At 38.3% G+C, this 12,238-nt stretch overlaps 1 protein-coding gene across 5 annotated transcripts in view; it reads left to right on the top strand.

The window, feature by feature from the left end:
• Positions 1-12,238, top strand: part of ferry3 (FERRY endosomal RAB5 effector complex subunit 3) — a 53,767-nt gene that overhangs the window by 4,996 nt on the left and 36,533 nt on the right. For 2 of the 5 annotated variants that reach the window (XM_068004878.1, XM_068004877.1), the window contains 8 exons: positions 3,761-3,966; positions 4,958-5,103; positions 6,456-6,637; positions 7,344-7,443; positions 7,961-8,082; positions 8,846-8,943; positions 9,067-9,264; positions 11,774-11,902. In XM_068004878.1, coding sequence (XP_067860979.1) covers positions 3,771-3,966; positions 4,958-5,103; positions 6,456-6,637; positions 7,344-7,443; positions 7,961-8,082; positions 8,846-8,943; positions 9,067-9,264; positions 11,774-11,902 — 1,171 coding nt within the window. In that variant the 5' untranslated portion in view covers positions 3,761-3,770. Of the gene's footprint in view, positions 1-988; positions 1,125-1,168; positions 1,211-3,760; positions 3,967-4,957; positions 5,104-6,455; positions 6,638-7,343; positions 7,444-7,960; positions 8,083-8,845; positions 8,944-9,066; positions 9,265-11,773; positions 11,903-12,238 lie in introns of those variants that run through there. The other 3 variants (XM_068004880.1, XM_068004879.1, XM_068004881.1) reach the window with 3 other exon arrangements.

Genomic DNA, 12,238 nt, shown 5'->3' with positions numbered 1-12,238 from the left:
TACAGCATTGGAAACTTCCATTCCAACTCCCATAGCAAGGATTCAATAGAGGCTGGTAATTGGAGCCTGGCTGAAATAATGCAGGCAAACATGGCGGCTATTTTGCACATAACAAGATCCCACAATCAGCAATGAAATGAATGACCAGTTAATCAGTTTTTAGTGATGTTCGCTGAGATGGTAATGTTGGCCAGGATACTGGCTGAACACCCAGCTCTTTTTGATTAGTGTAATGGAATCTTTAATATCCACTTGAACCATTGGAACAGGTAGATGGGCCCTTGGTTTAACATCTCATTCAAAGGATGGTATCTCTGATAATTCAGCACTCCATCAGTAGTGCACTCAAGTGTTAGTCTAGATTATGTGTTCAAGTCTTGAAGTGCAGCTTCTACTTTTTAAAAAAAAAATGCTACCAACCTAGTCAAGCTGACACATGGTATTTCAAAAAAGATGTTGCTTATTGTACTTTAAAGCTTGGCAAACAAGATTAGAGTGCTGCTTTGCCTGGCCAGAGATTTATGTGGAACTATAGCATATAAGAATTAATAAGCACCATTTCCTCACTGAATTAGCAAGATGAAAGTTTTTGTAAGTGGATTGTGTCCTTTCCAATCTAAAACTATCTCTGTCACTTTCAGTTTTCCAGAATTAACATAGCCATGCTCTGACAATTAACCCTGATTGTTTACGGAATTTATGTAGATGGTAAATATCACACTAGACCAGCTTTGTAAAGGCTAAAATAATCCAATTGTGTTGCCATTACAGCAGGAGAAATATTCTGCAAATACTGTCGAGCACAATAATAAATGTATATGAACGATCTAGAAACAGCCATAATGAAGTTAATTCACTTTTCAAGCTTAAGAATTTCTACAGTTTAAAAACAAGCTTGTCAGCAAATATTTCTTCCATAGACTTTTCAGATCTTCCTTCATGCTATATGTAAAACTACAGTCTCTTGAAATATTGTCATGTCTTATAGGAAATACATTAGTCAAATGCTCATTTGTCTGGACCCGCACCAGAAATCCAAGCAGAATTGAAGTACACCAAAAGATCCTCTTGTTTTAAACACTCGGGTGCTTTGAAAATAGACCTGTTAATCAATTGTGATCGAGGTAATGCATGATCATAATGCAGATTCTCATAATGTTTCTTTAAGATTCGTGATATTGTGAAGTACCCATGGAAGTGCTAAGAAGAGGTAAACACACATCGGGCTCTATTTTCAAAGTAAAAAAACGGGAGGGTTGGGGGCTGGTGGGGCATTGAAAATTGCCACCATTTCAGTCCCGCCTCCAACCCACCCATTTCCGGTTTTCACGGGGGTGGGACGAGGGGCGGGCGACCAACCCGCTCCCAGGAGGTGGGTCAGGCCTTAAAACCTTTCAAGGAGGCCTCAGGTCTCCATTTTTCACTAATTCCCAATTTCAACCCCGGGGGCCTGGGATTCCCGGGTCTTCTGTTTTATGCCTTGTGAAAGGAGGCGAGAAGGCCCCAGACTACAGGTAGGTGCCTAGAAAGGCACAGCTTGTGGGCCCGGAGGAGCAGGAGTGCTTCCCCCAGGCCCAACAAGCCTACCTGCAACGACCCCCCCCCCTCCCCGATCACGGACCCCTGACCCTGATCCTCCGACCCCCTCAACGATCGTGGACCCCCGATCCCGCCCCCCCCCCCCCCCCGTGACTGATCCCTGATCCCATCCCCCATGACTCACGACCTCTACGCCCACCCATGCCCCCTTGTCCACCCATGCCGCCCCCCCCCCCCCCCCCCCCCCCCAATACATGCAAACAGAGACTTACCTGAAGACGTCCACTCCCTGGCTGGTCTCCTGTCCGACTGAGAACAGCCTGTCAATCAGCTGGTCAGTCGGACGGGAAGCCAACAACAAAAAAATAAAAGACGTCCTTATGTCAAAATCGTAAGGACATCTGGGAAACCTGTACTAATGGATTTCCTGACATCAAATTGATCCCCCGCCCCCTTCCTGGCTCCATTTTAAAATCACCCCCATTGTCTGGAATCTTAAATAAAAACAGAGAATGATGGAAATGCACAGCAGGTCAGTCAGAATCTGTAAAGAGTAAGAGAAGGGGTATAATGTTTTAGATGTGTATCCTTCATCAGCGTGTTTACAAACTTAGGATTTGTTTTTTCTGTCATTCAGACCAAGATTTTACTTAAATATTTTAATTATTCAGATAAAGTTTGAGTTCATAAGGCTGATATTTAAACTCTTTTATTTTAAAATTTTTGGAAATGTTTATAGATTGTGGGAATCAAGTTTGTATGAAGTTAATGTTTCTGGATGTCTCTGTGCAATTTAGAAACATGACGTACTGATTTTGAAACTGTTGTTTAAACACTTTTTATCCCCTAAGGCAGCAAATCGTCTGTTGAATCATGAGTTTGTCCTGCAACAGCTGATTTATGGCCCCAAAGGATCTATTGTACTCTATTCAGTGACTTCAGTCAGTTCTAGCTGCACCCCCTACCTAACCGAACTCTGTGCTGCAAGTGAGAATTCCTAGTCTCACAGTAAATCAGGAATTCCCACAGGCAACACAGCGTCCCAGAATAAAACACCATGTTGGATAAATGCTTCACCTAGGACTGGCAGTAAGGAACACATCCTGGAGGTAAAGTGCCTCTGTGAAAGGGGAGGGATTGGAAAGAGAGAGTGACTCCGTGAACTGAGGGGGAGATAAAATCATGGAATGTTACAGACAGAAACAGGCCAGTCAGGCCATCATGTCTGTGCCTGTGTTTCTCCACATATTTCCACATTCTCCACATGGAACTGTTTAAAAGAGGAGCAGGAGAGTGTCCTGGCCAATATTTATCCCTCAACCAACATCGGTTTTAAAAAAAAAAGACAATCTGGTCATTATCACATTGCTGTTTGTGGGATCATGCTGTGTGCAAATTGGCTGCCTTGTTTCCCTACATTACAACAGTGACTACACTTCAGAAGTACTTAATTGGCTGTAAAGCACTTTGGGGCATCCTGAGGCCATGAAAGGCACTATATAAATGCAAGTCTTTCTTTTCTATAGCAAGAAAAAAAAGAAGCTAATGCTGGAACACATCATAGACAAACTTAATTTTTCTCGCACCTTGATTATGGATTAGAATGACACTGACAAATTAGAGTGTGATGAGTCCTCAGCATTAGAAATACATTCTACATTTTCCTTAAATAAACATATTGCTATGAATATACTTGAGTTGATAATTAATAAAAGTTTTCTTAAAAGAATAAATGTCTAAATAAGAACATTCCTGCCCTCCCCCTAGTCTCATGAAGCTAGCTCTCAGCTGAGACTTTAAAATAGATGGATTTTGTTTAAATATTCATTTAAAATTGATATTATAATTGGCAATTTTTTTTTCTTCATTCTACGTCCTTCATAAACCATAGGAATATAACCTAGCTTGATGGGTTCTGAGAAAAGGTGCACCATGCATAATAACACATGACATTGCAGATAGGCAATACCACACATGAGATCCTACTCCTGTATTGTATAAATCCCTAGGACCTGTGCATTTACAAGTTAGTTTTTGTGCAGCCGAAAGTTCTTTGCTCCACGCATTGGTTGTGTGGTGAACTGAATGGCCTCCTTCTGTGCTGTAAATTGTGTGAATCTAAATCTTCCAGGACTATAATTTGTTGTATAACAGATCAGTGCAATAATCTAATGTTTTATGACCTACTGGTGCCATAATCTATTGTTATGGTTTATTTCAGAACTGGAGCGATGTTAATGAGCACAAGAATTAAAGAGAATCCTGCAAATTTTCGGTCATCAGAAAAAAAATTTGTCTTTAATTTTAAGACAGGACAACAGTCATGTGTGCTAACTGCACCCCTCCAGATCCCTATGCAAGGAAGTATCAGTGATTTACATGGCCGTCTTATGCTCTTGCATAATCTTCCTTATTTTGTTGAGAATGGTGAGTATTATACTGAAATTTGAAGACCATGCGGCCCATTTTTATCACATTAATTTTCCTAAAATAAAAATGTGCTGTGTGCATCAATGCTGTTTAGAAGGCCAGTCTACCCACTCATCGGGTAATCCTGATGGCTTGTGCTATTGGAAGAGTTCCTTTTATACGCTGATGTTGGTTAAGGAATAAACTGTTAGTTTTGAAACAACTAAATGCTTAGGAACACAAGAACATCATAAATTACTAATGTTTAACATTACACCACTAATCTGCAGTGGAGAGATCATCTTTTTTTACTTTGTACTTATGTCAGATGGCACTATAAAGGATAATTATTTATTAATACAGTTGGGGGTGGTACAGTGAGTTAGACACTGATCGATCACCCTTAGGGCCTTGTTTCAAATGCATCCCAGACTGATGAGATGAAACATTCATCTGGTTCCTATGTGATGAAATCTATTTAATACTGGCCATGCCCCTCCCTGTCATCCAGCCTAAAACGGCCCCTAATTTCATACTATTTTGGCAATAAATTGGTAATCTCCCTTAGAGAGGTTAAAGAATGGTTGGTGTGGGAAATGGAAGAATGTTGCTTTGGTGCAATGGGGACAAACTTACAAAGTTGGAACTGAGGCACGTGGTTGGGGCAGTGCAGAGGGAACTTTATTCTAGCCGTGCTAAACATGATCGGGGAGTGCTTGATACTGGGTGCCTAAAAAATGGAATATGTTCCATTTCCCAGCACTAACATCTCTCATCTTGATCACAAAAAAGTGAAAAAAATGTTTCTAAGCGCAAAATCTTAAACTCTTTATAATGTGGTGTTTTATAAATTTGTACCATTCTGTAAAAGATGTTCTGCCAGGATAGATATAACAGTACAGAATGGATGAAATTTGGTTGAATTTTTCAGCATTAAATTAATTTATTGGGTATTTTTGGATGGGAGGGAAAAATACTTTTTCAGCATTTTGTTTTAAATGTTTTACAGATTTAAAAAATTCTCTTGATCAGTTTATTGACGAAGAAACTAATAAGAATTACGACAAAGAAGCAGAAGTTGCCTTAGAAAAACTAAAAACCAGTGACGCGTGTACAGAACTGTTCGTTAATACATGGGCTAAAGCTTACCATGAGGTATGTATTTTAAAAATAAAGGCATTTATAGTTTTATCAGTGGTAATACCTGATATGTCCAATGGTGTAAAACCACCCAAATGATTAACAGATTAAGAAAGATTTTTGTTTAATACTATGGTACAGTGTTAGTTAAATCTGAAAGGTTAATTTTAAGGGCAGTTCAGAGAACTGTCGATAAAACTTGTGTATGACTAATGCAATTTTGTCTTCTGTATTTAGCGATGCTGTATTTTTCAGTGTCTAGGATTTAATGTGGTAGCAATAGAAGGTTGCTCCACTGTGATTCTATAGTTTATGTAGTTTTGTGACGTTGAGGATTATGGGTAATGGGTTTGAATGCAGCTCGCGATGGACTGTTTTACTTTTTTGATATTTTTAAATGTTTAAGTTTATTGGAGTGTTTCATTGTCAATGCCTTTTTAAAAATTAAATGAGGTTTTTTATCCCCCCTCTTTGCCTTAGAGGCGGTGCAACAAAGGTTCACTAGATTGATTCCTGGGATGAGAGGGTTGTCCTGTGAGAAGAGGTTGAGTAGAATGGGCCTATACTCTCTGGAGTTTAGAAGAATGAGAGGTGATCTAAGAATCTTATATGTTTCAATGAGAGGGCTTGACAGGGTAGATTTTGAGAGGTTGTTTCCCCTGGCTGGAGAGTCTAGAACTAGGGGGCATAGGCTCAGGATAAGGGGTCAGCCATTTAGGACTGAGATGAGGAGAAATTTCTTTACTCAGAGGGTTGTGAATCTTTGGAATTCTCCACTCCAGAGGGCTGTGGATGCTCAGTCGTTGAGTATATTCAAGGCTATGATCAATAGATTTTTGGACTGTATGGGAATCGGGCAGGAAAGTGGAGTTGAGATAGAAAATCAGCCATGATCTTATTGAATGGCGGAGCAGGCTCGAGGGGCCATATGGCCTACTCCTGCTCCTATTTCTTATGTTCTTTGCCTTCTTGGAATCAGAAGAATGACAGCAGCAGTGAAAGACTGGCTCATGATACCAGGTTACATGGTATCACATTAGTTAAATCACACTGTTAATGAGGCCAAACACACTGTCAAAATAGGAGGGATCACATATGAGTACAGAAGAAGTGTCTTGAAAGGATATCTCTATATTTTACAGCTACACAATGCTGGTCCTTTTATATGTTTTACTGAATTCGTCTGCATTGAGCTCTTAACTTTTTTTTACTTATTAAGCCCTCTGTTCCTGTGTCAAGTGCCTTGTGACAAGTTGGGTTGCACATATTTCATTCTATGACTGCAATGTATTAATTGTTCAAAATACAAAATAAGCTGTAACAGGGCACCAGACTGCAATTAACTAATTGTTTTTATTATTTTCTAGACCACATTAGAATATGCTAGGCCTGAAGAGCCTAGTTGGGATGAAGATTTTGCAGATGTTTATCATGAATTGATTCATTCTCCAGCCTCTGAGGCTCTACTCAACTTGGAACACAATTACTTTGTCAGAGTCTCAGAACTTATCAGTGAAAGAGACATGGAACTGAAGAAATTGCAGGAAAGGTGTGTAATTATTTTGCATACAGGTAGTATCTGCAGAAAATCCAGTTTCTCCATTCAGCACCAAGATGGAATGCCTCTCTTAATTCAAGAGCCTGGCCAAATAATATCGAAACCAGGACGAAAGAGGCAGCGATTTAATAACCATGGAATTCCAGACTGGAACTAATTGCTGTTGGATAGGAAGTATGACCATTGGTAACAAGTTCTTTTTGGAAAATATTTTGATTATTTTTGTTTTAATATGGAATGCTGATGAGAAAATTTGGAGCAATTGTCTGGGAAGAGTTACTGAGTACAAAGATATGAGGGAGCTAAATTGATGGCAGTGGATAGTCGTCAGTCTAGGGTACAGCTCTATATAATAGCTAGCTCTGTACATCTGGCAGGCTTGGGGATACTACCTCCAATCCAATTCCTGTGATGGACAGCATCCATACTCCACAAAAATATTCAACTCCTTCTTCAAATTAGCATTGTGACTGAATTTAACATGTAACATTTGAGGTTTTTTTCTTGCTCGTCTTCAATAAGAATTGAATTTGAGTGTGTAACATTTAGCATATACTAGTATTGAATTGAAGCTCAATCCGTATTTTGATTTATGATCTTACTATTTGTTCCCTGCTTTTGCTATTTTAGGAAGATTAGTATTATTCTTGTTCCCAAAAAAAAGCAATACACTTCAGTTTGCTTTCTTTCTTAACAGGCAGTCTGTGGAAATGGACAAAGTGATGCAAGAACTAGGGAATACCCTTACAGATCAAGATGTAAACTCGGTTGCTGCTCAGCATTTTGAATCCCAACAGGTAATGCAACTGATGCTTCACTGGAGAGTGTTATCTTTAATCCTGTAACTTTTTAAAACAAGGAAATGTTCTCAGCTGCCTTAGTTACTTCAGTATTTGGCCATGTAAATTAAAATATAAAATGAAACATTCTTTTACCTAAATACCAATATTTATGGTTTTTCTGTGGGGGAGATTGCACTTATTTGTACAAAAGGTTTTGTAAAAAAATATTTAGGCAAAATAGGTAATGCTCCACTGAGTGCTCACTCACCCCCACTTAGAGGAGCAAAAATTAAAATCTTCATCTCTGGTACTGATTGCAGTCTAAAGTACTGTTCTGTATAAGGATTTCTACAGGTTGAACATGGCATTATATTGGCTGAGTATCTTCGCAAACCAATTCAAATATACAAAGATGTCTGGTCTTAGTATGACCATTGCCTTCAAATCCATAAAACTGGTAAGAAGACTTGTAAACTCCAAAGGCTGTTGTGTTACTTTAATTCTGTAATTTGGGTAAAATTTCTGTGATCAGGTGTTGGAGAACAAATGGGCCAGTGAGCTGAAACAACTAATGGCTATTCAGAAACAAGAGTACCAAGAGTGGGTAATAAAACTACATCAGGATATGCAAAATCCTAACAACAGTGCAGTCAGGTAGGGTATTTATGAATTTGTTTTATGGTCAGTGATGTTTATATTGTTATCATAAAATAAACATTTTAACATGCACCTGCCTAGTCAGAGCCAGAATGTCCTTGTTAATTACTAGTTTTTGGGCACTACATGATGTATCAGTACCTCAGCCAAAAGTCTTTATCAATGCATTTTGTATTCTTTTTCCTCTTGAATAATTTCTTTGCCTCTTAACTGCTTGTCCTTTATCATTTTTCAACTAACAAATAAAAAATGTCTAAAGCTAAAAAGTTCAACATCTGCAATTTTCACTCCGATTCCTCCATCCGTAGTAATAATTGGAATGGCACAACAGATGAGCACTGATGAAATTTAATAATCACAACTTGTGATTAACACTGCAATTCTGTAAGAATGCAAAAGGTTACTGATCTCCAAGTGCCCCGAGTATAACACACATGTTGATTCCTGCAACAAAATAGGTAGTGCATGTGCAAACTACATTTTGAATTGCACATATTATGTAAATAGTGGCATTGGTTCCCTTTACAATAATCGTGTAATTACATTTACCAATTTTTTTTGCACGGTGTCGGAATAATTCAGTCACATAGGTTGAAAAATGATTCCGTTTTCTTCACTTATCAAAAATTTAAGGATTAGGTGCTGAATTAAAACTTGACAGACATATAGGTAGAAAAAAATATAGCTCTGCAGTAACTTAATTTGGTTTTATATACACTAATGTTTTCAATTAATTTTATGTCTTTCCTGCTTTTTGAAGTGAGGAAATCAAAGTAAAACAAAGTCAATCCACTGTAGTAAATGAACGAATGTTTGAAGAACAATGTCTGTTGGAAGAAAGTTTTACTATACATTTAGGTAGGAAATTATTTTATAGCTTATGTAGTCTAAGCTTTGGAGGTATTTTGATATTGAAACGTATTTATTTATCTATTTAGCCTAGCAGCTATAATATCTGTATCTTTGTTACACTGCTTACAGGAGCCCAGTTGAAAACTATGCACAACTTACGGCTGGTGAGAGCTGATGTCCTTGATTTTTGCAAACACAAGCGCAATCAACGAAGGGGAGTTAAACTTCAGAGACTACAGACTGCATTGTCGCTATACTCCACCTCTCTCTGTGGGCTTGTCTTACTTGTCGATAACCGCATCAATTCCTATAGTGGAATCAAACGAGGTATTACAAAACAGATTTTAAAACTTCATGTTTCTTAATGCAAACAATTGGCAAGAGTACTTGAACGGTTTACTTGTTTTCTGTATAGCTAACACACACAAAACTGGTCGTATACGTGTTAATAAATATATAAACACAACTTGGGAAGTATATACTTATATTGGGTGCCTGTGGTAACTGTGACCAGGGTAGGTTTTCCAAAAATTTGACCTTGGTGGCTGCTAAGAGCATAGAACAAGCAACAGATTTCAGATAGTCATTTGCATGCCCCAGCGATCCTGAAAGATGTTTAACTATCCACGTGAAGTTGTGCATACAAAGGTCAGAGTTCCAGGCGATGACAGTGTATGGAAGAACTCTGCAGGCAGAAGTGCTATGTAAAGGTTTCTTGCTGGTATTTCGTTAACATTTCTTGGATGATAACAACAGTTGCAAGAATGCTTGTGCTCTGAGCATCAGTGTGAAGGGTGGATTAAGCCCCAGGAACCCTTTTATAATGCACCTTTTTCCCATAGGATAGAGGGGGATGCATGGAATAGTTTTTTTTACATAAGCAGCAGAATAATGCATACTGACAAATGTTTCTAGGTATATAAACACACTGTTTATGATTCCATAGAAGTGTACAGCACAGAAGGATGCTGTTCAGCCTATCATGTTTGTGCCAGCTCTTTGCTTTAGCAATCAAAAATTAATGTCACTACCCTACTCTCTCCTCATTCAGTAAACACAATAGGCACAATTATGTGTTACTGGATCAATATATTCAGTAACTGAAAGGACAGATGTATGAATTGTCCATGACTTCAGAATTGTCTACCACAATGTTTCTCAAACTTTTTTGGACTAGGCCCAAGCGCAAAAAAAAAATCCCGTTGTCTGTCACACCCCACAAGCTAAAGATTCCAATAGCAGTAAATCTGACCAAAAGTGTTCATCTGAGAAAATGCAGAAATCTTAAACACCTTTATTACTGACTGAAGTATAAACACATTGTCCTGTTATATAACAAACAAAATGTGTTCACTTTAGTCAGGCAGGAAAGCGTAATGACGGCAGTATCTTGGCAAAAATTTCAAGTGGGCTGAGGTATTGAGATTGGGTAACACGAACAATCAAAGATGTGCAAAATTTTATTGCACACATAGATGTAAATTATTTTTAATGTTAAGAGTCTTAACTGTGCAGCTGATTATTTTAATAAATAAAATGTTCATTTTTCTTTAATCTTCTGTTCAACCCCTCCCATCACAAAAAAAATAGCATGTCTCTGGCTATTCTATTCACTCAACTCGAAACATTTGCCTTCCGTAAACTTAAGTCACACATTGACATCCACCACTCGGTATGAGGGCTGTCAATAAAATACAATGTACAAACAAAATAAATTCTGCAAAGATACTTTATTTATCTCCCTAATTCCTGAAGTTTAAAGGGAAATTGAATTACTGATTAGTTCTTCACAGGTATTTTTTTTCCTTCTCTCCCTTTGCTGCCCCCACCTGTGTGCTCTCATCACCAGTGGCCCCTTTTCAAATGAGTAAAATTCAAGTTTGTAGAATTCCAACCTTATCAGTAACACTTCTGTTTCTCAGAAGATTGGTCAAAATATTGAGTACTACCAAAAAGATCTTGTTATATTTGATATGCAACAAATCATGGAAGCAGAAGTTCTTTTTATTAATTGCAGTTCCATAGGCACTAGTGCCCTCTGGTAACTCATCCGAGTGCTCATTATTTATGTTTGAGGCTCGATATTCAACTATGGGGCATCCGGCACAGGCACGATGGGCTAAATGGCCGCCTTCAATGCTGTATTATTCTATGATCACAATTAAACCCAATTTTGCACCCGCCCAAGATCCACACCTGGACACTTCCAACAGGAAGGGTTGGTCAGCAAACTAGAGTGAGAATCCTGGCCGTTGGTTTCATCCCTTTTTAACTGGAGCACTTAAGCCAATTGTAGCACCTTTGCTTAACCAGCTGAGATAAGTTAATGCAGCTTAGACCAGGAATTGAACCTGGCATCTTCTAAGTTTGTATGGGTCAGTTACTCACTGACCCATCAGGGGAGCCACTGCCAGGGGTATAACTAGTACTAAAATGTTTTAGGGTGTAACAGCTAGTTTCTGGCTCCAAGTTCCTTTTCTTCAGCTGATGTCTGAGAAAATATGAAAAATATTTGCATGGACTCATGCCACATCTGTGACACAAATTGGAAAATATGTAACTGCAGTTACCAAGACAAATTGCCAGAACTTATTTTCAACATGACACAGCTGTGTGACTTCCCTTGCTTTGCATTGAGTCTGTACAGTTGCATATAGTGCAGTATTGAGTTGCACAATTGTGCTCAGATGTAACTAATAATATTATTTTGTTAATATAAATGAGGAAGAAACCATTCCCTGCAACTCCCATTTAGTAGATGTTGGTGCAGAAATCAGAAAATAAATTATGGGTCAGTCTTCTTACAATTTTTTTGTTTCATTTTTGTATATGCCAGATTTTGCAACAGTTTGCCAGGAGTGCACAGATTTCCATTTTCCAAGAGTAGAACAACAGCTTGAGATTGTTCAGCAAGTTGTACTTTATGCAAGTGCTCAGCGCAACAAGAAGGCAAAGGAAAGAGCTGGTAAATTAGAAACTACACACTACAGTTCTATACTTTTTTTTATTGTGTTTCTATTCTGGTCTGTTTCTCAAATGAATAAAGTTCTAGGCTTCAAACCATACCTCCGTACTCTGGAAGTTTATGTACCACAACCCCTATGACAGGAGGCCACCTTTAAATCTTGGGTTTTAATTAGGAGAAAATAATTATCTAATTATTGCTGACTTTCAATAATTTTTTCCTCATAATGAAAAAGCAGCGACTGTTGTAAATGCTCTTTTTAGTTTTGCGGACATTTCAAAGTATCCCCTCCAGAATTCCACCAGCAATTATTTGGATCAGAGGATTCCCTGCAAT

This window comes from Heptranchias perlo, chromosome 24 (genome assembly GCF_035084215.1).
Source record: "Heptranchias perlo isolate sHepPer1 chromosome 24, sHepPer1.hap1, whole genome shotgun sequence".
NCBI classification, from domain to species: Eukaryota; Metazoa; Chordata; class Chondrichthyes; order Hexanchiformes; family Hexanchidae; genus Heptranchias; species Heptranchias perlo.
The sequence above is the reverse complement of the archived record's forward strand: the minus strand, read 5'-3'. Positions and strand labels throughout refer to the sequence as shown.